This window comes from Anser cygnoides, chromosome 26, assembly GCF_040182565.1.
Source record: "Anser cygnoides isolate HZ-2024a breed goose chromosome 26, Taihu_goose_T2T_genome, whole genome shotgun sequence".
NCBI lineage: Eukaryota > Metazoa > Chordata > Aves > Anseriformes > Anatidae > Anser > Anser cygnoides.
Window position 1 is genome coordinate 4796582 of NC_089898.1, and position 27848 is coordinate 4824429.

General features: G+C 57.6%; 1 protein-coding gene and 1 long non-coding RNA gene across 6 annotated transcripts; one reads left to right on the top strand and one right to left on the bottom strand.

The window, feature by feature from the left end:
- Positions 1-1168: 1168 nt before the first annotated feature.
- KANSL3 (KAT8 regulatory NSL complex subunit 3) lies at positions 1169-27432 on the bottom strand. Of its 5 annotated transcripts, XM_066983338.1 has the most exons (22): positions 27153-27432; positions 25120-25290; positions 24373-24463; positions 23874-24059; positions 23560-23691; positions 22170-22286; positions 21514-21615; positions 21328-21399; positions 20939-21013; positions 19898-20055; positions 18926-18989; positions 18230-18430; positions 17814-17970; positions 16558-16635; positions 13348-13539; positions 11541-11625; positions 10527-10681; positions 9922-10034; positions 9108-9327; positions 8756-8889; positions 4190-4349; positions 1169-1925 (listed from the first exon to the last, which is right to left on the bottom strand). In XM_066983338.1, the coding sequence occupies exons 1-22, from the start codon at positions 27401-27403 to the stop codon at positions 1342-1344; spliced, it is 3498 nt and encodes a 1165-aa protein (XP_066839439.1). In that variant the 5' UTR covers positions 27404-27432; the 3' UTR covers positions 1169-1341. The 5 variants fall into 5 exon arrangements, with proteins under 5 accessions (XP_066839439.1, XP_066839440.1, XP_066839441.1 ...); XM_066983339.1 differs by lacking the exon at positions 16558-16635; XM_066983340.1 differs by lacking the exon at positions 13348-13539.
- Positions 26192-26684, top strand: LOC136786976 (uncharacterized). The gene is made up of 2 exons (XR_010826631.1): positions 26192-26269; positions 26372-26684. It is a non-coding gene; the product is annotated as an uncharacterized lncRNA (long non-coding RNA).
- Positions 27433-27848: the final 416 nt, after the last annotated feature.

The following is a 27848-nucleotide window of genomic DNA, read 5'->3' on the forward strand; positions in this document are numbered from 1 at the left end:
TGGGTGCAGCAGGGCTTGGGAGAGCGGCCCAGTGAAAGGGCAAAGCTCACGATCATTGCTCAGCACCCTCAAGACCTCTACTCACCAGCGTTGGGGCGTGAAGTCCAGTGCACAAAAGGCTGTGGCGAGGCTCTGAAGGCTACGTGAGGTCCCCAAAAGCTGGGCAGCGTCTGGAGCGGGTACACGGAGAGCGCAGGAAGGGTGGGACGAGCCTCGTGCCATCTCCCTCCTCTCGCGACGAGCAAACCCAGCCGAAGGTTGAGATGTTTATCCCCTGCTGCTTTCCAGGCTCCCCGTACCGATCACCCTTCCTCTGGTCGCTGTCTCAGCTCGGCAGAGCCAAAAATAGGACCTTCTCACGAGCCAGCGGGATGAGGAAGTGAGCGGAGATTTCGGAAACGTGCCTGCAGCGGGGTGGGGAGCGCAGGGCTGCCCCAGCACCGCAGAATCCCATTCACGGGCTCGTGCTCCCCGAATGCATCTCAGGCGGCGCTTCACGCCCCACATCCCTCGGGGGAAGCGAGTGTCGAGGGCTCAGGGCCGTAGCGTTGGGCACAGGGATTAGCCCCAATAACCACAGAAAGTCCCCCAAAATCGCAGCCCTAAGCTCTGTGCTGTGCAAGCACCCCCAAGAGCCCAGTGACAGCCCCAGGGGCATCGCTGGTCCTGAGCCCCAGCAGACACAGACCCTGGGAAACCACCTTCGACACCGCCAAACCCAGCCTCACCTCAGCCCCTGGGCACCCATTTTGGGGCTCAGCACCTTTGTGGTGCCCTTTCTGCAGCTTCCCCCACTTCAAGCACAACCTGCTCAGGTCCCCGGTGCCTTCCCCTGCTTGGTGGTGCTGAGCCCCCACGTAAGTCAGGCCTTTTTCAACAAATTCGAATATTCCAGAAGTAGAAGGGAATTTCTACCCGGAGGAGGGACATACGGATGGCAGGGGCAGGAGGAGCCTCCCTCCTTGCTGCCCAGCCTGCTCCCAGGACCCACAGCGTGAAGTTTTCCCTGCCTGCACACTGCTTTGTCTGTCCCTGCACTCGTGGCAAGAGAAATCAGAGAAATCAGGCCCTCAGCAGAACTGGTCTCTTCCAAACACCCAGAGCACCCAACAAGCCCACAGCTGGGCTGCCACCAGAGCTGCTTTTGGAAGAGACAGGTACAACGAAGTCGGTAAAGAAAAAAAAAAAAAAACAGATTTATTAAACAGCAACAAAACCAGAAAACATCCCCCTAGTTTGCTACAGCCGGAACCAGCCCCCGGTCACCCCGGGGCTGCTCCTCTCCCGTCCCGCAGCCTTGTTGGGTCTTCCCACGGCCCTGGCCGAGGGGCCCCGGGGTCCCTACGGCTTCTGGCTGAGCGTGGGCCCCGCCGCGGCGATGATGGAGGAGCTGGCCAGGCTGCTGCCCAGCGTTATCAGCGTGGTGCCGGCCCCTCCCGGCAGCACGCCCTGGGGCAGCAAGTGTCTGTTGGCCAGAGCCTCTCTGGTGCGGATGATGGTGCTGCCGTCGTCCACCACGGAGGGAACCCTCCCCAGGGTCTCCATCGTCCCCAGAGCGTGGCCGAGGGCCGAGGCGCTCTTGGTCAGGCCGACCTTCTCCCCGAGGTGCCCGAGGGGCCCGTCGCCCTTCACCGCGGCCAGCGTCGAGGTGAGGATGACGGTCTTGGAGGCGGTCTGCAGGACGGGCCCCACCTTCGAGTGCACCAGGCTGCCGGGAGGACTGGGAGCGCCGGCCAGCGGGGAGGTGGCGAAGGTGACGGCACCAGTGGGAGAGCTGGCGGACGAGGAGGAGGAGGAGGAGGAAGGCTGGATGCCTGGCAGTTTGAGGGGGACTGAGGTAGCCTCACCCATCACGGACTTGGTGAGCGCAGAGAGCTTGGCGTCCGACATGACGTACAGCGTCTTCATGGGGCTGGCGCTGGTCACTGCGGGGAAGGGGAGAGCGCGGTCAGCGGCCGGGGGGACGAGGTGCCCACCCCGAGCTGAGCCCCCCCCGGCAGCACAGCTGTAGGGTTTCAGGCTGAAGAGAGACAACTTGCCTCGTTTTGTCATCCACAACAAACCCCAGAGCTGTCACAGCCTGGGCAGAGCACTGCAAGGAAACCCCAAACCTGCCAGCTCCCTTCCCGGACCTCTCAGACCCCACAAAAAGCCTCCCTCTTCCTTCAGTGTCTCACCCAACACAGTCCCTTCCCGTGGGGACGGGACCTTGTGGCTCTTTCTTGGCCAGGCACATGCCATCCTACCCTCCGAGCTGCCACGAACACGCTGAGCTCACGCTGCTCCCGGCGGCCTGGCTCAGGGCAAGCTCTCGCTCGGCTCAGGCATCTCCAGCTCCATCCCACCAGCAGCGAAGGCAGACGCTGCCGCAGGTGCTCGGACACTCACCACACTCCACCTTCGGGCAGCTAAAAGACCTCAGGCTTCACAAAGTGAAGCCCTTGGCGCTCTGAGGCAGTAGCAGAGGTGGTGCGCGGTGGTTACCCCATCCAAGCCTGCTCCCCGGCCACGTCTGGGGTTACCACAGCCCAGAGTGCAAGGGGGGAGGGAAGGAGACGCCTCTGCAATCTGATCGCTGGGCTTAGATGCGCTCAGGACATTGGATAAAGCCTGGAGACCCACTGCTGGTTAAAGACGACGCTGACCAGAAAGACCCCGACCTGGAGAAGCCCACGGCTCGCTCCTGCGGTCACCCAAGGCCACTCGCTCTGTCCCCCAGGAGCCCACATCGACAGGCAGCACAGCAGCAGCGCTGGCTCACCCGAATCGCACCACAGCTCCGACACAACGGTGTCAGAGATGTATCGCGGTGCCCCTCATGCTCTTCAGCGGCAAGAGCTCGCCACAAGCTCCAGCAGCAGCATGGAGCTCTCCAGAACAGGGTGCCAGGCTCGGGCACGGAGGACACAGAGCGAAGGCTGAGGACTGACTGACCAGGGCGGGGTGCTGACCCCACTGCCCCGAAGGGGATGAGAGAGGCCAGACGTGCAGCAAGAACAGGAGGCTAAAACCCCTGCACAGGCTGGGAAGGGGCACGGAGACATGACGATGCTGTCGGGCAGCAGCACACGCTGCTCCATGAAAGCAGGCTCCCTGAAAGCTCCACGGAAGATATTCCGGCTGGAATACCGTCTGTGCTAACAGCCCAGTCCGCCCTGCTGCTCTGGCAGCTTTGCTGCAAACCGGTCCTCCCCCTGCACACAAAGCCAAAATGAACCTCAAATGAAAGCAGGTAAAGTTCTCCACGGATCTGACTTCATCCGCTAGTTACGACCAAAAACAAACCAACCAAGAACACAACATAAAAGGGCAAAGTAAAGCAAAACAAAACACAAGAACACAGAAGGATTAAGCCCAGTGCTTCTGCAGCTCCCTGTTGAGTCCTGGGGGAGACCAGCAGAGACTGGGGCTCTGAGCCAGCGCCGACCACCAGTTAGAGCTGGGTCTGACGCCTGCGAGGAGCCAACGGCACGGTGAAACAGCACACGCATCAGCGCGGTGCCGAGCAGCCTTGTTTGACCTCTGGGGAACCGGCACAGCTCCCCCGAACGTCACCCACCAGACCTGGGTGCCGAATACCTGCCCGTCCTTCCCCTGGCTTGGCAAATCGGCTGGACCGAGGGAAAGGAAAACACATTTCTGGCGTGGCTGGAGGCGGGCTCTGCTGTGCGGAAGCCTTTTGAGGATGCGGCGGGCTGCATCATCGCTCTGCGGAGGTTTTTGATTTTTTTTTTTTTTCTTGTAGTGTGAGGCTACTAGCTGGGTATGCAATGTTTGTTCGGGTGTAATCGGATGGGTCTGCTCTCTCCAGGCAAGGTAAATAAATGTAGGCAGCAGGGAGAGGGCTTAGTGCTACCGGCGTGTGGCGGGGGCCCTACACACAAACTGAAGGTAATCCCCCGCTGCGTTCAGGCTCAAGTTTTACACCCCGCTCTTTGTCAGCTGCACGGAGCGAAATCAGAACTGCATGTACTCGTGCAAAGAAACCACAGGGGACCTAACTCAACGGAGGAGGAAAAAAAAAAAAAGAAGAAAAAAAAAAGGCAAGGGACTTAAAAATAAGCAGTGTTCAGGCAGCTATTCCCCAGAGGGACTCCGCACACGTCACCCGGCAGGCATGGCTCCAAGCCGGCCTCCGCTCTGGCCCCCAGGCCGGCTGCCCGCGCCCCACAACTGCCATGCGCCTCACCTACGGGTGCTGCCGCGGCGGTCAGGTGGGCTGCGGGGTCGGCAGGAGCCATCTCTGCGCCAGCCTGGGCTTTGCTGAGATCCATCTGAGACAGCAGCTTGCCAGGAGAGGCGGCGCTGGAAGCTGGGCCGGCCAAGTTCCCAACTGCACCGTCTGGAGCCTGGAGGGGTTAAAGGAACGGAGAGCTGCTGGGAGCGGCCGCGGCGCTGCCAGGAGCGCCAGGACCCCAAGTGGAGCGGGGTTCGACCATCGCTGGGGGGGCTGCAGCCGTTCCTCAGGGCCTGCGCTGTCCCTCACCTCTAAATCAGAGCGCGCCTCCTCCCTGCTTCTTCTAGCCTTGCCCTCGCTCCCATCAGTCACATCTAAACTCGAGGCAAAATCCACACTGAGAGACAGTCTGCAGAGATCTGTCCTGTAAGGCGTGACGGTGCCGCTTACAGAGCCAGCACTGTTGGCAGTGCTCGGGCTGGGACTGCCACAAACGTGTTCCCTTTTCCTGGAGTGGGGTGGCTCTGTCCCCACCGCGGGCTGCCAGGGAGCTCAGGCGTGCTCCCGTGCTCTCTGCGGCGCCAGCGAAGCAACCGCCAGGAACTGGAGCTCACGCACAACTCCCACGGCACACAGAGCTGCTTGTGAGAACAAGGCGCTGTTACCGCCAGCACCGGTGAAGTCCAGCAAAGACTGCAAACGGCACACACCAGAAGAGCTCCCCGGGTGCCAGAGGAAGACTACAAGTCCTTCTGGTGTCCACCAGATGTCTGCAGATGTCCCCCACTGGGACAACCGGGCAGCTTGGATTCGTGTCCTAAGGCGCACGTGGCCTTCAGGGGCTGACAGGCTTCAGGCAACTCGCTCACTCTCCTCCACCGCCGCCAAACATCGCCAGCAAAGGCTTAGCTCCAGTCCGAGCCCTTCCTACCTGACGCTCGTGCAGGTCACAGCCTGCTCTTCCACGCCCTGCGCAGCAATTTGACGGCACTCCGTTCGTTTTAACTCATTTCTGCCCCTGGGAGGCAAAAAGGTCAGACTCCAGCAAGGGGCGGTAGGTCCACCACCAGCACGGCTGGCTCCGGGCAGCACCAAGGGCTGGAGGCTCCTCGCTTGCCTCATGCCCTCTAGGCGAGATCCCTGCCCACGGCTCAAACCGTCGCACCTCGGCTCGTTGCAATGTAAATGGTTTTCCGCCTCGTGGCGGGGCAAGAGCACGATCCAGCATCGGCATCGCTACATTTTGCGGAGCCACTATCGGGATACAGCCACGCTGAAGAGAGGAACTCACATAGAAAGCACCGCTCAAAACCACGGTGGAACAGTTCCTTGAAAACAGGAGCTGAAGCTTGCTTGTATTTTCACTTCAAAGCCACCCAAACACTCTTCTGCTTTTCTTACTCTGCTACTCGCAGAAAACATTTGCGCCAAACTCCCCGGGAAGATTCCTCAGCCTCCCGCCTCCCCTGCAACGCCCGTGGGGGAAGGAAGAGTTACCCACTCAAACTGCATCTCAGCTGCTACAGGCATCGCCCCAGCCCCCAGAGTTTTAAATCGCAGCCGATGCGTGGGCTTCACGCTTCCTGCGCAGGCACAGTGGAGCCGTCAGCTGGAATTTCAAAGGAAACCCAACCAACAATGGCTTTGGCTACCGCTGAAAACACAAGAGTTTAAGCTCTGGCATAATCCCCCCCCAGCCTTTTGTAAATTTGCTCTTTTACAGGAAGCCCCGGTGGATTACGTAATCCTATGTGCTAAAGGTACACACAAGCTGATGTCAAGGGCTATAATTAGTTACAAAAACACACAGCTCGTTCCATTTCCTGTAAAAGCCTGCTTTCAGTTTGCTTTTGAAGCAGCTCTCACAACCGACCTCACAATTAAGCGCTACCTTGAACACACAAGCTCAGCATTGTAGGTCCAAGCCGCAGCCTGCCACCAGCTATGCAGTTTTCTAGGATCAGCGAGGCAGTTTCAGGTGTCGCTGCCTTAAAACCCCAACCCACAAAGGAACCCATTAACCCTCGAGCAGCCCGTGCCAGGCCTCATTACACCCGGTAGCTGCCGATGGATTTTGAGTGTCTCAAACGGGCAACAAAGGGCACAGAGGGAAGCACGCCAGGTCTCGTGGTTTCTTCCAACGGCCTCTGAAGAGCCCAAAAACCGAGACTGGGAGCTGCAAGGCAGCACGACGCGACTCACCCTCTGCTTAGGTGGGAGCTGCACTGAGTGCCACTAGCGCTGCATTTCCGAGCTCTACCTTAGCCGGCAGCAGCCCGGCTCTGCCAGCGCTTGCAGGCTCTGGTGCGCTACGAAGTGACTGGAAGAAACACAGAGAAGTCAAGGGAGGAAGGACGCGGATGCTCCCGGATCTTGGCTTTAACCAGCGGCAAACCAGGAGCCTGGGCGGAAACTACCGGCAACGGGGGATGCAAGGCCAGCTCTGAAGCAGCACGGGACAAACTAAGGACTCGTGGCTGCTGTTAATACTTACCCAGCTCCATCCAGAGGCTTGACCTACAGACGATGCCTCCCTACATGTCTCAGGGCTTCGAGCAACCCTAAACAACCTCGGCAGACAGCAGCAAGGAGCAGAAGCACGCTCCCTGCCTCCACGACACGAGCTGCCTCACTAGCAGGGACCAGAACTGCAGGGCTTCACCTACAAGGCAAAGATTGCTCTGCGTCTCCTACACCAGCTCACCTGACCCGGGCTGCGTTAGCGATATCGAGAGCAGGAAAAGCCCACGTGCAAGAGAACAGAGCCGCAGCCACGCTGGAGAGACCTTGGCATCCTCCAGTGCCTTCGGCACCAGCTTGTGGGAACTGGAGCTCGATCCCCGCAGCCCTCGCTCCATGCTCACCCCACTGCCCAAGCTGTAGCGTTTGTCACTCCGGGAATTTGTTCTCTTGGTCTTTAAATTCCTGTTTCCCTGCAAATGCCTGTCTTGAATCACTACTCGGCTCCTGCTGGGCAGTCGGTTGTACCCCAAAGTTTTTAGGCTGGGGGATGTTGCTGGCGCCTCTTTGTCCCTGCTCTGTGGGCTCCTCTGATGACCCCAAGCTAACCCCCAGTTAATTCAAGAGCTCCTGGCAAGCTTCAAAGCTTTCATTTACCTCCGAAGCTTGCTGCTTTGTTGTATTGTCAGACCCTCACCCGTTCAGTTTGTGGTTCCCTTCAGGCTGTTCATACAGAAATTGTTTCTGACCATCCCAGGTTCCCCAGGGCAGCGGTCATGGCCCCAAGCCTGCCACAGCTCCAGAAGCCCGTGGACAACGCTCTCAGACACAGGGTTTGATTTTTAGGGGGTCCTGTACAGAGCCAGGAGTTGGACTGCACAGTCCTTGGGCGTCCCTGCCAGCTTGGGGTGGTTTTATGGCAGAGCCAGCCAGGTGCTGCCTCCCACACTGCTCATCCTCAGACAACCAGCCCTCCCTGCAATGCCTCCTTCGGTCCCATAAGGCAGATTACAGGGCTGCCTGTAAATCCCGTGTCCCGCCAGGATAACGCCTACAGGAGAGGCCTGAGTGCTGTGCAGCGCTGGAGCCGGGATCATGGGGAAGCCACCTGAGCTTGGGCTAAACCTTGCTGACGGCACATTACGGCCACCACTCACCGAACGTCCCAGCAGGGCATCGGAACCGCTCTTTCTACCCTCACATTTACGGATCCATCTCCAAACTGGCAGTGGTTTAGGACAGAGCCCAGGGACACACCTGCAGCAAACGTACCGCATCTGCTACCTCCAGGTGTCGGGGTGGAGAGGTCTGCGTTACAGTACCCAACACCACTGCCTTCACCACCACAACAAAAAAAAACCCTCTCCAACTTCTTGCGCCCTCAGCTCATCTGCACCAAGCCTCGTCCTGGGAAGCTGGGAGGCAGCCGGGACCCTTCTGAGACCTGGCACACCTCTAGCATGGGCACGGCAAAAGCATTTCCTTCTGTCAGCGATCCATCGCCGCAAGGAGATCTGCTGTGAACAGACAACTTTGGAGCACGCACTGAGCACTTCATGTATTGGTTTTAACAGCACAGCAGCGAGACGGGGCAGAAGCTGAGGTCCTGCAGCAGGAAAGCCTCCAGCGCCCTGACACCCGCTGTCACATCAGGGCACCTGAGCGTCAGGAGCAGCATTTCTGAGAGGAAGACACCACCAGACAGCACAGCCAGCCCACTCTCCTGCCTGACCAGACGGGATAGACGCTACAGCAGCAGCCCTCCTCCTCCCACCAAGCCCTGTTACTGCCAAGAGAGCCCAGAGCCCCGACAAGAGTTTCCACACCGATGTCAGCGTTAGGAACTAGACGGAGATTCCCTCGGTGCGGTACCAGCAGGACACCAAGTACAATCTCTGGAGGAGACGACCTTGCTGCTAACGGATGTGAAGATAACCCGGGTCCTCCAACCACCACCTCGCAAGGCCCCTCTCTGCACAGCCTCAGCAAAAGAACAAGGCTCAAGCCCAGGAGAGATGTCAGGACCAAGAACGCTTTCCCCAGAACAGCCGTTCCTGCCCGTGAGCTGTCTCTGATCACAGCAAACACTCTCTCTAGGGAGGAGACGCCGAGGATTACCTGAGGGGCCTGCGTCTGCATCGGCTGCTCGTCGAGCTGGGGCTGCACAGCCCCCATCGCAGCCTGGCTGAGCGTGGTCACTCGGCTGGGCTGCCCACGCAGCGTCACAGTAATGGTCGTTGGGGCCTTCAAGCCTGGAAAACACAAGCGAGACGTCCCTGAAACACGGAACTGCAGGGGCCACCTTCACCCACGGGGCTGCATCAGGAGTCTCTTCCCAGCAGAGGAAGCTCACGAGTTGCTACCACACGCAGCTTTGCGCAGCTACAGCTCAGAACCACAAAGGCGAAATAAACTCTGGGAACACCAGGCCTGGGGTGCTCCAGAAGCCTGCAGCGCTTGCTTGCCTCACCTGCCGCCTGGTTGGAGATCTGAGCCAAGCCAGGGAGGCTGCTGGCCAGCTTGGCCAGTCCCCCGTTGGTCAGCAGCTGGTGAATGGCCGTGGGTTTCCCGCTCGCCGAGGCTCCCACAGACAAGGAGGTGGCGACTGGGATGGTGCGGACGATCGTGCCCGTGCCTGTGGTGATGGCACTCAGGTTCTGGATCGGTGCGGGTGTCTTCACAGCTGAGTTCTGGAAGGAGAAGCAGAAGCACTGAGCACCTGGGAGGACTGGGGACGGTGGGATGGCACAGCCTCTCCCTCCCGCAGGAGCTAGAGGTCAGAGAGTTTCCACACTTCATCCCGGTAGCCACAAGCAGGTCTACAAGCAGGTAAAGCCATCCCTTCCCGTCTGCACGTACCCATTTCAACCTGAAAGCACAACTGGGAGAAAGGCTGGCTTCACTTCTACTGAGGCCTCTCAGACTGGAAGGATGGGGAGCACTGCCTGACAGCATCACAGAAGGACAAGAGGAGGACAGATTGCTGATCCTCCCCTCTCCATTCTCCGGACCCTTATTTATCAGCACTTTCTAGGTGGCTGCCAAGCCCACTTTTGAGTACAATTTCCCACAGCCCTGTTCCCTAGAACCAAGGCCTTTTACGGGAACCTGTACCCTCATCGCCTGTCAAACTTTGGGCACATTATTCCAGCTGCAGTTCACACCCAGCACCACTTGTCTCTCCCGGCCCTACACCACACATTATCTGGGCTCCAGCTCCTGCCACGTCACCCCCGTACTGCTTCCCTCCAGAGAGCAACCTCCGATGTTTGCAGGCTGTGTACCTGCACGGGTGAGCCAGCAGCAGCCACACTGGCAGGAAGGGCTGATGACTTGGTCCCGATGTCCTGCAGGCTGAAGCTCAGCCCTTGCAGCAGGCTGCTGGCAGACGCTGCTCCTAGAAAAGAGGAAAGAACAAAGAGATTAGTCCTGGAGAATTAACCAACATGAAATCCTAGGTCCGTCACGCAGCAGTGCCTGCAGAACTGTCCTTTGAAGAGCAGCATCCCAAGCAGCCCGCAGGGATGCTCCCAGTTACCCTATAAACACAGCCCAACACGTTTCACTGCTGCAGTGACCAGCAACGCCATCTGTGAGAGAGGGGAGGCACGGTACAACTGGGCAGGAGCAGTCGTACTGCCAAAAGGAGGTCGTTTTTGGTATCTCGAGGCATCATTACATGAAAATGATGCAGTTAACGGGTTATTGAACCTTCAGCCTCATTTATGGCACCCCTCTGGCTCTCCACGGGCTCTGAAGAGCAAAGCACTGCAAGTGCCACCTCAGCCACCGCAGGGCCGAACCCAACGCAACCAGTGAACGCAAGAAAGAGGATCCCCCGAATGATGTGGAACCTGGTTTACCTTTTACATTCACAAGAGACAGGTACCTTGGAGGGCACTGGCTGGCTGGGCCTGCATGCAGTGGGCGCTGCTGGCTACCAGCCTGCTCTGCAGGGCATGGAAAGCGCTGGGCGCCGTGCTGCTGGGGATCACGGCAGACGGAGCAGGGCTCATGGAGGAGGTTTCTGTTGCTGAGCTCAGCCTACAAAGCAAGCAGAAGGGAAAGGCACCTCTTAGCGATAAAATGGGCAACGCACGATGGCTTCGACAGCGCGCTGTCACCAACCTAGCGCAACCAAGCAGGGCTTCTGGAAGCGTAAGGTGGGGAGGTGATGAGCTAAAATAAAACAAAGCGAGAGACATTTCCCTGTGTCCACCGCAGCGAGGAGCGCCTGGGGCAAAATCTGTGCATTTCCAGATCAGAAGGAAGGTGCTGCAAAGGCTGTGCCAGCCTACACAAATGCAATCCACCCTGGAGTGAAAAATTTCCCATTAAAAACCTACTTCCTATCAGAGAACAGCTCTTCTTCCTCTCCCCACCCAGATCAGTCGGGGTCCAGTTCTCCAAGGCATGGTTCAAATTAAAATGGAAAACAGTGATGTGAGGGATTGTCAACACCACATTCGTTCCTCAGAAGAAATCCCAGTGGCCTGTTAACTTCAGAGCCAATATTGAGAATTCTTTCGCTATCTTTGGAAAAAAAATGCTCAACTATCAAAGAACGAAGACAACACTGAATTTTTGGCAAAGACCACGGCACAGTCGTTCAAAAGACGAAGATAAGCAGTCCTGCAGCAAACTTTAATTTGGAAAACTATACAGAAACGGCCCAGCAGCCACACCACCTTCCCCATCTGCCCAGTTCCACTGTTCTCAGACTCGACCACCGGTTGGCAAATAGTTTTGGGGAGCCTAAGCGTCTCCCATTCTTCAGAGAAATCCAGTCATAAGCAAGGTACCAGGAAGCTCCACGCACAGAACGCGCCACGCAGTGGTGCTTCGTTCACACCAGCAGCCTCTCAAGGAGGCGCAGGGCTTACAAAACCAAAGCTGCACTCACTTGGAGGCGGTGAGCAGTCCGAAGGGCTCCTTCACACCTGACACGGACTGGCCGACAGCCATGGGGACCGGCTTTCCAGAGACAACTGCAAAAGAAAAAGAAGAAACCTAACTCTTCCTCCTCCATGAGGCCTGAGGGATTCCCTGTCTCACGCGCTACCCCCAGGCACGGCCCAGCGCTGCAGGCCACGGGCTCATCCTGCTCACAAGACCTCTTCTCAAGGAAACCTCCGCTGCAGCCACGAACACACGCTCGAGGCACCGCGCTACAGCAGGTCAGGAGTAGCGGAGAGAGCAGAGTTGTGAATAAAAACCAGAAAGCTGCCGTCGTCAGAGCGTGACGACAGGCAGGACTCAAGGAACCGGCTCGAAGTCCGACAGCAGCGGCCACTCAGGCCCTCACCACCAAACGCAATTCTCTCTCCTAAGCGTCACCTCCACTAATCCCCTCCTCCTACTCCTCACGGCACGGAGCTACCGCCTCGAGCGCTCGGTTGGGGTCTGGCTGGCTGCTGGAGATGGATTTTGTGAATTTTGTAAGCATTCCTTACAGGCACTTTACAGAATACACAGGGATGCGGCGAGTCGCAATATTTGTTTATTGTGTCACAATATTTGTTTATCGCGGCCTTTGGGATACAACTGCATTTGTCTCGTGTATTCCTCCTGCTCACGCACGGTAAGAGGGAATTCTCGTTTGGTTCGTGTTTACTTCTGCAACTCATTTCCTTTCTGTGGAAAGAAGTAAAGTTTGGAAAATTAAAAAAAAAAAAGATTCCGGAAACCAGAGATCTTCAAAGCTGCCCGAAGATGAACTGTAACCCTACGAAAGGATGTGTATTGATTAGTTAATTTTCACATTTCAAAACAACCGTTAATTAACCAAGAAATCCTTCTAAAGGAGCACGGTTATTTCTCAGCTTGGAAAACCCTCTGGTCTCCTAACACTTTGAACGGAGATGCTGACCTTCCAGCCCTGCACTGCACCGAGCTAGCGCTAAAAACGAGCACCAGCATCACATGTGGGGGGCTCTGAGCTCAAGAAGTCCTTTGCACGAGCACGGAGAGCAAGAAGGCAAAATCCTCCGAGTACAGGAGCGAGAGCAGCCAAAGCTTCTGCCCTCCTCACGAAGGCTCGAGGGGAAGACGACGGAGCACATCACCTCTTCTTGAACAGAAGGACCTCCGCAATGCCCGCGGCAGCGGGTTTTCTCAGCCCCGCAGGCAGGAGAGGAGCTGGAATTTGTTAACACGCGTATGAAGGGCGAATTGTCCTGGACTTCAGGCCACTGCACAGCCCCGAGGGGCATTTGGCTGAATCGTGAAGTCCGAACGCGCGGAGAGGTCTTCCAGAGGCAGGAACATCGCCGTCATCCGTAAAGCAGGAGCGTGTTCCCGGGGAGTGCCTTGCTTCTGCTGCGGGGGACACGCAGGCAGGCAGGAGAACCGGAGACCCGCACGGACCTACGCGGAGCGAGGCTTTGCCAGGAGCGGCACCTCGATGCCTCCCAGGAAGGTACAAAATTTGCCTCACAGCTCACAAGGCTGCCGTCAGGCACCTCGCTGAAGCGCGCGACCCGAACCGCTACGGAAAACGTCCCAGCTACGCGCTGCCAGCCCCCACGCATCCCCTGCTACCCCCTAGAGCACCACATCGCACCTCGAGCCTCCGTCTCCTTCCTGCAGCTGCCTCCTCGAAAAGCCAAAAACCACAGCTCCCCTCCCCTCCCCACACCGTGCCCCGGAGGAGCCGGGCGCTGCCACGACCCGCTCTCTGCTTACGAAGCGGCTTTGCAATCGCAACTCACTTTCTGCCTGGGTGGTGAGGGGTGCTCCGTTCCCCACGCCCGCAGCATCTCCGTGAGAGACAATGGTCACCTTGATTTTGGCTCGTTTGGAGGTTTTGCTGCACTGGGTCGGGCTGGGGGTCTGCTGCCTCTTCAGCTGCACGCGCACATCGTCTCTCTCAGCCCCTTCCGAGTGCTCTGAGGAGACTGGAACTAGGGGACACAGAAGTAGCTTTTTGAAACCGACGGCCGATTCCTCCAGGTCAGTGCTGCTCCAAGGCGCGGAGGAGGGACACATGCCCATGCATACTTCCACAGCTCCCTTCATGCCAGCCTTGCCCATCTCCCATGCACCGGGACCCCTCGCTTCTCCTTTTCACCACCTACGCTGACTCCTGCGTGCCCTACGCTGCTGCCTCAGGGCCAGTGCTTAGCTTAAGCTGCTCACAGGCATACGAAGCCCGTCCTGCCCTCTGCAGCGAAGAAAAAAACGGATGCCTACAGTAATAACACATCTTCGCGTGAACACTTTTCCTTTCAAAGCACGGTACAATCGCTCCCGGCATCCGACCCTTCCAGCACCCCTAACTTCCAGACGAGGGGGACGAAGGTGCAGACTTGCAGAGCTGGTGCAGGCGTGCTGTCAGTGCTGGGATTAGAGAGGAGGTGTTTGTGTGCCTGTCGTTCAGCACGTCCCTTCCAGCGCTCAGAACCGGCCCTCAAGAGGGCTGGACAGGAGCGTACAGGTGGCTGGGAGGCGCTAAGCGAAGCAGCCATGAGCACAAGAGGTGCTGCAGCAAAGCCAAGCCCCCCGCGCCCTACGCTGCGTGGCGCTAGGGAGAAAAGCAGCAAGCTGAGACTTCTCTTCCACGCCAAGGGCTCGTTCTGCTGTCGCGTCCTTTCGACCCATCACATCCGTTCCGTTCTGCCTACAGCACAAGCTTGCTGGGGAAAGGATTGTGCAAAAAGCACAGGGAGCCCGCTACAAGCGCTTTTGGGTAGCACGGGGACAAGAGGAGGTCACAAGACAGGATCAACGGCACGGGGACAAGAGGGGTTATCCCATCTGTCCGTCCTCTGCGCACTCCACGGCCGGCGTACGGTCACCCAGCCCCAAGCTGAAACGCTGGTGGAGCAAACGAGAGCGCGGATCTGCCTCCTACTGCGGTGCTGGCAGCCTGGCAGCGCTCACAGCCGCAGCCCTGCCACGATCTGCGGCAATGGGACAAGCTTTGGAGAGCCCTCTCCACCGGGAGCTTTCGAAGAATGCCGTGAGGCAGCTAACTCCCTGCTGGTAAACGTCCTGGGTTTCTAAGTCACCAGCCTGGAAGCCAAGCTACACGCATCCTTTTATTTATATATATGTAATCAGTCCCGAGATGTGCACGTGTATGTGTCTTTATTCCTCTCCCTGCACGCCCCACTACCTGCGTGTCGGGACAAGGCTGCACCCAAATCCCTCGGTGTCAGGCGACTCGCAGCAGCGTTTCGGGGCTGCTCTGCTCCCCTCAACAAGCTCCGAGCCCGCTGCGCTGCTATCGCTGCAGACCCGCAGCTGGAGCACGTGAATTGGTCACACTTGTGCACGCTCCCACGCCTCCCGCCCGACTGCGAACACGCTCGGACAGAACCGCTGCCCGGAGGGACCTCGCCCGGCGTGCACGGACTGCAGGCACCGAAGCCCCCCGGAGTGCCACCGTGAGTGCCACCAGCCAAGCAGGACGGTGAAACGGCACACGCGTAGGCAGTGGCGTTAGTGTCCCTCAAAGCGTCACTGAGCAGCGACCCGAAGTCCCTCCTGGTCACCACGAGCGAGAGCAGAGCCTGCTGCTTGCCGCAGAGGCAGCCTGTGCTGTACGAGGACTCTGCTGGAAGGGGCTCGGCGTGCCTTTACAGCTCCAGGGGGGGCGGCGATCACCCCCACGTACACAGCACGCGCGCCCCAGCTTCCTACCTCACGGCTCAGGCAGCTGAGCCAGCGCAGTAACGAGCCCCGAGATGTTAACGACTTTCAGTCTTAGCAAAAGGCAGGGCAGGCTGGTGCCAGAGCATCCCCGATAAAGCATCCGGGCACCCGACTCGGCCACTGCGGTTTCTCTTCCCCGCAGGTACTGGGTAAGGGCAGAGCTCCACGTGAGCTCCTCCCAGGCTCATCTCTACGCACGGGGAGACCACCAGGTGTCTCAAAAACAAGGCTCGAGGGAGAAAGAAACCTTTAAAGCCGCCACCTTGGTCTTTGTGCCTCAGGGCTTTGTCACCATGGCTGTGCACGCATGTTTGGACTGCACCCTGTGTGTGCTCAGCATGCCAACACAGCACGGACATCACTGCATCCTCGGCAATTAAAAGCACCGGCACTGGGGGGGCTGCAGGCATTCGTCACCCCCAGCAGTGCTCTCAGCTCCTGGGGTCACCTGAGCTGAGCACGGCCACCCCACACGACAGCGCAGCCTCCCAGAGCCTTGGATGTCAAGCTCTCTTCCTCCCCTAGCCCCAGATCTGCCCAGTCACCGCCTTCTGAGACACCAAAACACACCTTTAGACATGCTGCGGATCCTGCCCCTCAGTACCCAACCCTCGGAGCACCTCACACGCTGACCTCCACCTCGGGGTGCTCCAGCACCCAACCAAGAGCCCCCAGGACCACAGACTGCTCACCTCGGCCTGCCTCCCGCTCAGCACAGCCAAACCTGTCAACAAACTCAATCCTTCACACCCTTCTCCCACCACGCCGCCGTCACCCCACGGCCATCCCTCTCCCTGCTCTCTTTGCTCTTCTCTAACGCCCTCTGGCCAAGAAACGCTGCTCCAGCCTCTACGTCTGCCCCTTCCACTCGGGAGCTCCTCGCTTCCACGCCCGCCGACAGCCACTTTGCAGTAAGGAGCTCCGCCGGCATGCACTCGGTCTTTAAGCTTCCCAACAAGTCACCGCACCGTCCACAAAGCTTCAGTTCGGAGCAGAACTGCTGCCGGGTCCCAGCAGCATTTACCTACCGGGGCAGGGGCAGGGGAGGAGCTCAGGAGGCGTTAGTGCTCTCAGCTAGCACGCGAGCCGTTTGCTTAAGCTTCAGATACAGCAACGAGAAAGCAAAAAGCAGGGGACGAGGGGACACGTTGGGCCACATCCCCCAACCAATGCAAGGGAAGAGGAAAATGATGAAAGAAGGAAGCCGAGAGACAGAGAAAAGGAGGGAGATGGAGAGAGACAGAGAGAAGTGAGGAGATACTCACCAAAGAGACATGAAGAGGTGCCAGGAGGAAGAGCTTTCCTCACCAGCATGTTTTGTTTCAGAAAAGCAGCAAACTGAGCTGAAATGAATCAGAGAGAATTACAGTATCACAGCCTGGCTCTGGAGGGGGGCAGCGACCTCCAGGAACACCACTGCGACGCGCAGAGACCTGGCAGCAGGCAGGCAAACGGCTCAGGGCACGAGGAGACACCCTCAGCTCCTCTCCGGATGGCAGCGCAGCGCATCCCGCGCCACACCGGGCAGCGCCCCAGCTCCTGCAGGGTCCCAGCAGCACGAGCCCTGTCCAGCCCCGCAGCCAGCGCGTCCCTCACCACCTGCTGCCACGACACGCGCACGGACGGCACGCCGCAGCGGCGCTCCTCACGAAACGAGGCGGCCTCGCTCCACTCAGCAAACCATCCTCCTGCCTCCCTTACACTATCTAGGAGCTTCCTCCTCGGCTACGACAACGGAGGAACAGTCCAGGAGCTGAGAAACTACGAGATCCAAGCTTGGATTTCCCCCCGGAGCCTAGCCTGAGTAACACAAAGACTTTAGCGAGTGCGTGGTCGCACTGCTGCAGGAGACAACAACAAGTCTGTTCAGGTGTGTCCTGAGCGAAGGAACGAGGCCAGAGGGGAGGATGAACTACTCCCCGCTCCTGCTGTTCTGGCCAGAAAGGATCCTCAATGACAAAACCCTCACCTACAGCCACAGCCGTCACAATCAGACTGAAGCTGCGCAAAAAGGTTGTTAAATCAGCATCCAACAGGACAAAACCCCATAGCTCAAGCAGTTCAGAGCGGGTTTTCCTCTGCTGTTTCATGCAGGATGACTAATTACCAAAGGCCCACTGCTCCAGTCACAATTCACTAGCCTCAGCCATCACCTGAGAATCTTTAATCTCCCTCCCGAGCAGCCTGGAGACACCAGTCAAGGGGCTCACACTCAAAAGGGAATCGGAGCATGGCTACGTAGCGGTTTTGTCAGCCAGAGCACGTGAAAATCCTTCCCACTTGGAAAAGCAGTGAGGCTCCACGAGCTGCAGAAACACCGTTTCCAACCTAATTTCAACCCCCTACAAGCTGCTGCCTTCAGCTGACAGGAACGGGGAACTGAGCTGCGGAGCAAACTGCCACGGGAAGCTTGGAGTTCACGACAGGACTCAGAAGACAAAACCTAAAAGAGTCAGGGCAGATAAAGACCAAAAATCCAGGTGCTCGGAGGGAAGAGGGTGGAAAAGCCGCAGGAGGTTACCTTGTGCCTGCTTGTGTGTCAGGATAGTGTCCGTCCTCTGCACCTGCCTCTTGAGCAGCTGCGTGGTGCTGATCTGGGTGGGCTTCTGGATGGAGGACACCGCAGCCATTTTAGTCTTGGGGCTCGACGTGGGGCTGCTGGAGACGCTGGATAAGTCCTGCTCGAAGAGAAGGAACACCTTACCCCCGTGTTTCCCCGAGGACAGGCAATCCTAACCCTCAGCGCAGGCAAGAACGTGCATCCCTCTGCTGAAGCAGGTCTAAATCCAAAGGTTCCTCTGCCCCTCCACAAGCCTTCAGTCCTCTCACATCCTCCTGCCTCCCTCTTCCAGCCCTACCACACCTCAGCGGCACACGACATCTCTTTGCCCCACCTCAGCCTTCCCCCGCTCGCCATATCCCGGAGGGAGCCCCTACCTCCGAGCCCGAAGGCGAAGCGGGCACTTTGGCTGCTGGTGAGGTGGGCCTGCTGGATCTCTCTGGCAAATCAAACGACAGATCCCTCCTGGTCGAGTCACGCGGCTTCTTCTTCTTCTCAGCGTCCAGGTCACGGGGATCAGAGCCCGAGTGGCTCTCCGCTCGAGTGAGGACTCCAGTCAGGAAGTCAGCTATTTCATCCTAGGCAGGATGAAACTAATAGTTAGGCTATGAGGTGCGCAGGTCTCTGAATAATTCAGTTTCACAGCTAAAATTAAAAAAAAAAAAAATAACTGAAGGTTCTCAAAGAAAAACTGATAGGGCTCTCCGGGTTTAACATTCCACAAACAGAAATCCTAAACCCTTGCAGACAGACCTTGACTTCTCACCAGCGCTCCTAACTCCACTGATTTCTGACACATGGAAGAGAAACGTGATGGTTTCCCTAATGCTCCCCAAAGTACTGCTTGCCTCCCCAGGCAGATGAGAAGACTCAGAAAACTGATCTTTGCTTAAAGTACACAAACAGGAAGCTCACGTCTCTCCTCCTGTCAGAGGACAACCACTTCGAAAACCACTTGAGAAAGATTATGTTTGTTCAACCAATACTGGCAGCGAGGTTGTAACTTGTGATCGCAGACATTTCAGCAGGCTTTTTATAGGTACGAAGCATACGGGGAAGATTTCTGTCTTTACCTGGATGCACCTGTCCACCATACTCTGGGTCAGGCCTTCTGACTTCTTTTTGGCTTTGCTTATCCTAGGAAAAAAAAACAAAAACAAAAAAACACATCAAACAAGTGGAAGTCAACAAATACTGTTTTTCCCCTTTCACACTCACTATACGATTCTTCACCAGAGAATAAAACTCAAACGATGGCCGGTTTGCTCCCTTACCCACTGACCCTACAGAGTAAGTATGAGCTGGCTCCGTTAGCGCTCAACTCCAGAGCACCGCCTGCTGGCAAGACGAGATTCATCCTCAGGAGTGCTGAGATGAGCTTCGGGGACAGCAACAAGGGCCCAGCATCGCTCAGTTTATGACTAAAGCTTCTTGCAAAGCAAATACATTTCCTTTCCTTCAGAGCTTCGTCTCCAGACCCGTATCAGAGCTTGACTTTTCTTTCTTTCCTCTCCCTTAGTAACTATTTCTGCTATGGATTTCTGACTTTTGACAGTGCTCCAAAATATTGTTTGCATTGTTGGATCCAGCTCTAGCATCAGGCTAAAGCTGTTCTCATACACAACTTGCTCCAGTTTTTGGTGCAGTTATCCCAGAGACACACGAGTGTGACTGGAGAACAAGCTCCAAAGTTCACTTCAGCACCTCCTGCAAGGCTCTTGGAGCCTCCCTTACCCCAATACCGGACACAACCTCCATCAGCTGCATGTTCCAGAGCCAGGGTGGCAAGAAAAAGCAGATTACTTGCTCTAGTGTCATGCCATACTGTGCCCTGGATCTTCTGCTTCCCACTGGGAGAAGCAATGGTGATTTATCCCAGAAAAATCACCCAACCAACCATCTCTCTATCCAGCACACTGGGCTTTGACCAACTGCTCGCTTTGACAGAGCATTATTAGGCAGGGCCACGTTTTTTTTTTTGTAAGCAGCACGCTCAGGTCTTGCCCGGCGCTTCAGGGCAGAGAATCCACCTCACAGGACATCACCTGAGATTGTCGTCTGCTCCTCCCACCACCACCATGCTGTTATCAGCTCGGATTTTCTCCCGGAAATCTTCCATCGCTTCGATGTTGCACTGCAGGGAATTCTGACCGATCACAAAGAGGACAGGGGTCTTCATCTCCAGGAGGGGGTCATCGACGTCCTGCAAGAGGAAGGGGGACTGTAATTCAGAAGGGCTGTTTCAGGACGGAATCTTTGGGGCCAAACACGTTTCTGAAGCATTTCCCAAACATTCCCAAACAGGTAAGCACTTCCCAACAGGAAAGCACGTGCCACGGAGGAGCAGGCAGCACATCACACGCGATCCCAGTGTGTACTAACCACATCCTAGAGGAAAGGAAATTATGAATCGCGTGGTTTGCCTGGACAAGGTGGCACATCTCAGACACCCTGTTTCAACTCATCCTTCCTCTTCCGAGCTTTTGCCACACAAACCCAGGACAAAGCTGAAGCAGTGCCAGCAGCAGCACAACCGGCAATGAAGCTTTCTAGGGTGAGCCCCGATGGGATTTGTGCAGTCATCCTGAAGAGAAGTCTGCTCAAGCACTGCACCATCCCCAAAAAATGTCTTTTACACAGGGCTGATATGGATTTCCACTACAGTCTCAGGACTGGTTATTTCACCAGCACAACCGTAATTATTCCCAACACGGTCGCAAACTGGTCAGCTAACACAGGAGCGATTTGGGATCCACGTAAATGACTTTAAGTCATCATCTCTGGTGCCAAACGACACAGTCAACAAGCGACGCTCATGTGAGACCCAAGGAAGGAGCTGCAAAAACACATTACAGGAGGGACAAGCAAACACAGGACTTCACACGCCTGCTATCGCATCAGGAAACCTGTTACGGATGCAACACTTCTGCCTGCTGGGCACATCCCCTCCAAACAAAAAAATCAGAGACATTCCTCAAAATTTTTCCAGGTATCACTGGACTTCCAAACCACGTTCTACGGAACAGTCTAGGGAGGTTAATAAACAAACAGTTCTTTAAATGGCCCCCACCCCCTTCAGTCCTTACCCCTCTGGGGCCATCAACTGTTAGAAGAGGGAATCCAAGGCACACAACTGCAGTGACGTACTCCATCACTGAAACCTGGGTAGAAAAGCAACAACAGTAAGCATCCTCACAGTCCTCTGCTGTAAAGACCGCTTTGCTAGGCTCATGGCACGGAGATCTCCCACGTATTTAGACTGTGCTTAGGTGCTTAAAAGGAATGGGGGAGGGAAAAAACACCAAGGAACTCAAACTCCTTTACGTCCCCATGGCCAAAAAGGGTGCATCTCAAAGCCAGGCCTCAGCAAGAGGAAAGGGAATAAAATAATAATCCCCCAGAGCCTCAAATGCACCAAACTCTGACCTGAAGTTTTCAAATTGTCTGAGAGAATGCAAACGAAACAGGCACTTACGTGACAGGCCACCAAGGCACCCGTGTTCCACCCGATCAGGATGATCGGCTTGTGAGAGAAGTGGTTGTGAATCTACGGGAGACAAAGGACAGCGATGGAGGGACAGACAACGGGACGCTGCCGCTGGGCCCCGCAGCACCTGCGGGCGAGGGCGGCACAGGCTCGCCCTCCTCTCGCCGCTCTTACCTCCGCCACTTTGCTCCTCACCGCGCCGATCATGTGCTCGAGACACTGCAACACTCCCACCCCGCTGCCGTTGTTCAGCAGGTGGGTGGCGATGGGAATCACCTGTCATTTGGAACGAAAAATGAATAAATAACAGAGGCACAATGGGCACCAGCAACAGGCACGGGCCGGAACCAGTTTATACACAACTTTGTGCTTTGTCTCTCCCGTGGAATTCGCTTCCAGCTGCTAAAAACAGAAGAAACAGAGAATTCCCTCCAGAGACAGCCTCTGCTGCTCACCTTGCCCCTATACGCCCAGTACGTCCGACACACAGAGCGCTGCGAGCAGCTCTGTAGCCAAGGTGACCTACAGCCTCCCTCCTCCAACCTCTTCCTACAGGAAACTCAAATTCTTAATAAAACGATACAACCCGAACTGCTGGAGACGGTTGACTTTGGATGGCAAGTCTCCCGACGTGACCCCAAACTGATCAGATTGGGCAACTTCAGCCCAATTTGTGCCTTAGCTGCCAAACACCGCAGGTGGCAGATGCCAGCCTCTGTTTTTAGCAACGGCAAGTATTTTGGTGCACCAACAGATTACAAAAATAAGTTCAGCAGCTGCAGCCTACCACAGCTGCTAACGTGCCTGCCTCCAAACCCGACCGTACAAACCTTTCCCAAGCAGGAAAGCTGCGACTGCCAGAAGCGGTGCCGTCGAGAAGTGGGGAACATGGAGTTGGAGGGGCCGGAGGAAGCTATCAGGATGAGGGGGGAACCAGGCAGTTTGCTCTGCAGAGTGCAACGAGAGATACGTGAGGGAAGGCGACCTCTCAGCCCCAAACCTTGCCGCCTGCTTCCCCATCCTCCTGCTGCTCCAGACCCTCACGTGCACCAAGGGGTTCACGGGGGCAACTTAAGCAAAGCTTCACACAAGAGGACAGCGAGCATTTACGCAAGCTGCTTCTTGGTGGTAAGCCCGTGGAAGAGCATCCTCCCAGGTGGGGGCTGAAAAGGAGCAACACTCTCAGCACAACCCTGATAAGCCACAGAAGAATTAAAACGGTTATTTATAAACCCAAAGCCCAGCCCGGCCCGCACTACAAAGTGGGAGGGATCTTGCAGAGCTCATTAAATGCGCAAGCTTTCCCCAGCTGATGGTACCTCGGGATAGTATGGGGGGAAATGGGTCCAACAAAAGGAGTCCCCTCACTGAGCAAGGCTAAAAACCAGGAGGAAAAGAGCCCAAGGAGCACGAAAGAGACAGAAGGAAGAAACAAGCAGAAGAACAGGAGGAATAAAGCCAATCTGCATCAGGGCCAGGGCAATCTCAAGCACAAGCACAGGCTGGGTGGAGAATGGATTGAGAGCAGCCCTGAGGAGAAGGACCTGGGGGTGGAAGTTGATGAGAAGCTTGACACGAGCCAGCAATGTGCGCTCGCAGCCCAGAAAGCCGACCGTGTCCTGGGCTGCACCAACAGCAGCGTGGCAGCAGGGTGAGGAGGGGATTCTGCCCCTGCTCTGCTTGTGAGACCCCACCTGGAGCCCCGCGTTCAGCTCTGGGGCCCCAGCACGAGGAGGACGTGGAAGTAGTAGGATGAGTGCAGAGGAGGCCACGAGGATGATCAAGGGGCTGCAGCACCTCTGCTATGGAGACAGGCTGAGGGAGCTGGGGGCGTCCAGCCTGGAGAGGAGAAGGCTCCGGGGAGACCCGATAGTGGCCTGCCAGTGCCTAAAGGGGGCTACGAAAGCTGGAGAGGAACTCTGTCCGGGAGTGTGGTGATAGGACAAGGGGGAACGGCTTTAAACTAAAAGAGGGTGGGCTGAGATTAGGTATAAGGAAGAAATTCTTTACTCTGAGGGTGGTGGGGCCCTGGCACAGGCTGCCCAGAGAAGCTGTGGCTGCCCCACCCCTGGAGGTGTTCAAGGCCGGATGGGGCTTTGTGTAGCCTGGGCTGGTGGGAGGGGAGTTGGAATTAGATGGGCTTTAAAGTCCATCCAACCCAAACCACCCTGTGATCTGCGAACGGCCTCTCGCTCCCCGCGAGCCCCCAGCGGTACTCACTGGTTTATTATGCGACAAGACGCCCACTGCTGGGTCCCAAGGTCTCTTCAGCAGCAGAGACAGAGCCTCAGCTCCTGCTGCCCCCGTCTTCGCGGTGGAGGAGAGCAGCATCCTATCGATCAGGGTGGGGATCTGAAACCAGAGGCCAGAAAGGACTGAGTACACGCACACTGTTCTTCCAAGGGGCTTTTAAACATCATCCCTGCCACCCCAAGAAAAAAAAAAGGATAAACACTCCATCAGCTTCCTTTCAATGAGCTTTATAAAGGGAGAACGTGGTAAGAGAGGGTAAGGTCTCTCGCTGCTTTCATCACCTTTCCTTTAAGCGTTTGCAGAGCGTCCAAGTACGCAGCCAACACTGGCAAACTGAGGGTTTCCACTAACGTTGTGTGAAGCCACTGGATCAGCTTGGTGTCCCAGTTCACACTGGCCAGCGCCTGGCGGACCCTCCGGGCACATTTGTCCACCGCTATCCTCCTCAGGACCGGCTCATTGCAAGCCTGAGAACCAGGAAATTAAAGGACAAACACACAGTTACGGGGAAAATCAAGCATGCCACGTGCATCCCAAACCACAGGAAAGCATCAGCCTGGGCAGCTCAAAGCCCTCTGGCAGCAAGCAGGGACCAACACCCTCTCAGCGAGGACAGAATCACGCCTCAAACAAGTCCCGAGCTGCCTGGTTCTTAAGACCACAGAACCCCAGAGCCGAGACTTCCGTCTTGACTCAATCGCTTTGCGAGGGGGGATGAAAAACACACAGGCAATGAATCTGCTGGAAGGTAAGAGAGCAACAGGGAGCAAAAGATCTTACCCCTTCGTTGGCCAAGCGGGCCAGCCTGTCGGACTGCAGCGCTTTGTGAATCTTGTTAAACAGCTTGTTCTGAGCCATTGTCCAACCCGTCCTGGGGAGAAAAAACAGGTAACGTCGATCGCTTGGACACAGGCATCTGGGTCGGGCGAGCAGGCACAGCTGGGCATCAGCTGCACCTCCAGAACCCGCTTACAGCTGTGGAGAAAGTGAGTTTCGCTAGCGAGGGTTTAAGTTAAAAGATCGCTCAACAAAAACCACCAGGTTGGAAGTGTCACCAGGGCGTACCGGTGAACATCCAAGCATTGGAACAACAGAAACAAGAAATAAGACCAAAATAATTATTCCTTTTAGCAAACGTTATCTCCCTGTCTCTCAGAATAACCATTCCTGAAAATCGACTGACTACAGTTACAGGGGGGTGGGAATTTACATGTCCTCGTTTTTAGTCTTCAACACTGGAATATGGCTGAGCTGGGGCCTGCGTGTCACTGTCCCAAGCCCCTCCGAAGGGAGGAGACAGCTCCACACGAAGCGTGCAGGAGCTTCAGCAGCTGGGCCAGCCTCTGTCATTAAACCTAACAGTTCTCACAGCAGGCGAACAAAGAATTTGGACACCAGAATTCATTTTCTTTGAACGTTACTCGGTTCAGGAACGTCGCCGGGTATTACGTCACACTGAAAAACCCACACCGGGCAGCGTGGGGTTGTTCTGAGCCCCAGTTTGTTTTCCCAGCTGGCCCCAGCTACCTGTTGACGTGTTCCTCCCAGTCATCCGGCGGCGGAGGGGCGTCCGCATCCGTGCGGGCAAACATGACGTGGCGCTCGCACTCGTTCATCACGCTGCGCGCCTTCTGGTTGTCGTAGAGCGGCACGGGCGTGGGCGTCACCGTCTCGACGTCGATGGGGATATCTGCTTCGCTGTGAGGAAAAAAATCACACGTTAAAGAGCGGGATCACTCACCTCGGGGCCTGCTACGGTGGTAAAGTGAGAAAGGATTTGTAGCCAGCTGGGGTCCTAAGTCCGGCCACGTCTCTCAAACCCCGGCTCTGGCTGCGAGAGTGAGCACAGCAGCAGGAGTTGTCTAAGCTGTATGAACACGAAGCACTGGAACATCCTGACTTTAACACTTAATGACGCAGCCAGAGCTCCTGGCGGGTGTTTGCAGCCAACCGCAAGCCCCCGAGCTTCACCATCAGCTACTGCGCCGCTCCTGACAGAGCCCAGGCAGCTCCCGAACCCCGCTGGAGCCCCAGACCCTGACACCAAGGCCCCGCGCCACGGCCCCGAGCACATTGCTGTGCCCCCAAGCCCCATCACCCCATGCCCTGCCCTGACCCCCCCAGGCCCTGCTGCAGCCCCCAGACCTCCCCTCGGCCCCATGCTCCCCACCACAGAGCCCAGGACCTGCTCCAGTCTCCCCAACCCACGTCCCCCAGGCTCTGCCTCACATTCCACCGTCCCCCCAGCCCCACAGACACCCGAAAAGCTTCCCAGCCAGCAACCGGACCCTGCCCAGCCCCTCCCCATAGTCCCAGGTCCTATACAGCCCCCCAGCCCCATACTCTCCCCTCACAGCCCCCCAGGTCCCACAGGACACCTCCTTACTCCACAGGCCTCGCGCTGTCCCCTCAGAAACCACCCCAGGTCCCCCCTTACGTACTCCCAGGCCCCTACACCCCTCACAAGCCCCGCAGCCCCTCAAGTCCTACAGACCCTACGCTTTCCCCTCATGACCTACCCCAGGACCTTCCTCACAGGCCAACAAGCTCCTCCAACCCCTCACAAGCCCCTCAGCCCCCCAAATCCCCACACCTGCCCCTCAGAAGCCACCCCCAAGACCCTCCTCACAAGCCCCTCAGCCCCCTACAATCCCTCACAGGCCCCTCAACCCCCCAGGTCCAAACAGACCCCACAGTTTCTGCTCAGGAGCCACCTCAGGCCCCTCCTCATAGACCCACAGCCCCCTACACCCCCCCCACAGGCCCCTCAACCCCCCAGGTCCCACAGACCCCACACTTTCCACTCAAGCCCTACCCCAGGACGCTCCTCACAAGCCCCTCACCCCCCAAAACCCCACATTTTCCCCTCACAACACACCCCAAGCCCCTCCTCAGAGGCCCACAGCCCCCTACAACCTCCCACCGACCCCTCAGCCCCCCCCATGTCCCACAAACCCCACATTTTCTCCTTGCAGACCCCTCAGAAGCCACGCCAGGACACTTCCCAAGGACGTTCCAGCCCCCCAACTCCCACAGACCGCCACTTGCCCGTCCGAAACCACCCCAGCCTGTGCTCACAGCCTCACAAGCCCCTACAGCCCCTCACAAACCCCTTGGCCCCCCAGATCCCACAGACCCCCCCCCCTTTCCCCTCAGAAGCCACCCCAGGACCCTCCTCGGAGGCCCCTCAGCCCCCCACACTTCACAGGCCCCACACCTTCCCCCAGCCCCCACCCCAGGCCCCTCCCGGCAGCCCCCCAGCCCCCTACACCCCCTCACGGACCCCTCAGCCCCCCCCCTCCCCCAGCCCCCCCACTTTCCCCTCACAGCCCCCTCAGAAGCCCCCCCAGCCCGCTCCTCACAGCCCCCCCACCCCCCAAACCCCCCATTTTCCCCTCCCACCCCCCCAGGCCCTTCCTCACACCCCCCCAACCCCCTCCACCCCCTCCCAAGCCCCTCAGCCCCCCCAAAACCCCCCGGGCCCCCCCTTTTCCCCCACCCTCTCCCTCCCCAGCCCCCCCCCGCCCCCGGCCCCCCCCCGCCCGCCGCCCCCGGCTCACAGGGCGCTGCCGGGGCTCCGCCGGGGGGGCAGGAAGAGCATGCGGGCCGGCCGGGCGGCGCTGGCGTCGGGGTGGGCGCTCCAGGGCTTGGCGTAGCTGTGGTCCAGGCACACCAGGTCCAGCTCCCGCTCGTGGGCCGACAGCTGCAGCAGCAGCGACGTCCCCATCCTCCGCGCCGACCATTGCAGCTCCCGGTCCCGATCCCGGTCCCGATCGCGATCGCGGTCCCGGTCCCGGTCCCGCTGCGCCATAGCCTCGCCACCCCCCCTCCCCCCAACTGCGCATGCGCCGCCGTCAGGAGGCGCCCCCCCCCCGAGGAGACGGCGCATGCGCCATGGGCGGGGGGAGGTAAGGTGTGGAGACTGGATCGCGCGGAGCGGGGCGGGAGGGGAGGGGAGAAGGGCTGGAGAGTGGAGTCCGGAATGGGAAGGGGCGGGAGGGCGTGGGGTGGGGAGAGGAGGGGGTGGGGACGTGGGGACGTGGGGACGTGGATGTGGGGATACAAGGGTGTGGGGACATGGGGATGAGGTAGATTGGGGCATATGGATGTGGGAGCACAAGGATATGGGGATGTGGGGACACTAGGGGATGGGGACATGGGGACATGGATGTGGGGACACAAGGACATGGCGAGGTGGGGACGTGGGGGTGAGGTGGCATGGAGCGCACGGATGTGGGGACACTAGGACACGGAGA

Coding starts and splice junctions, on each gene's coding strand:
- KANSL3 (XM_066983338.1), bottom strand. CDS start 27,403: ATGGCGCAGCGGGACCGGGACCGGGACCGCGATCGCGATCGGGACCGG. Junction 10,035..10,526: donor GCCAGCCAGTGCCCTCCAAG/GTACCTGTCTCT, acceptor CCTCTTTTCTAG/GAGCAGCGTCTGCCAGCAGC. Junction 9,328..9,921: donor CTGCTGGCTCACCCGTGCAG/GTACACAGCCTG, acceptor TTCTCCTTCCAG/AACTCAGCTGTGAAGACACC.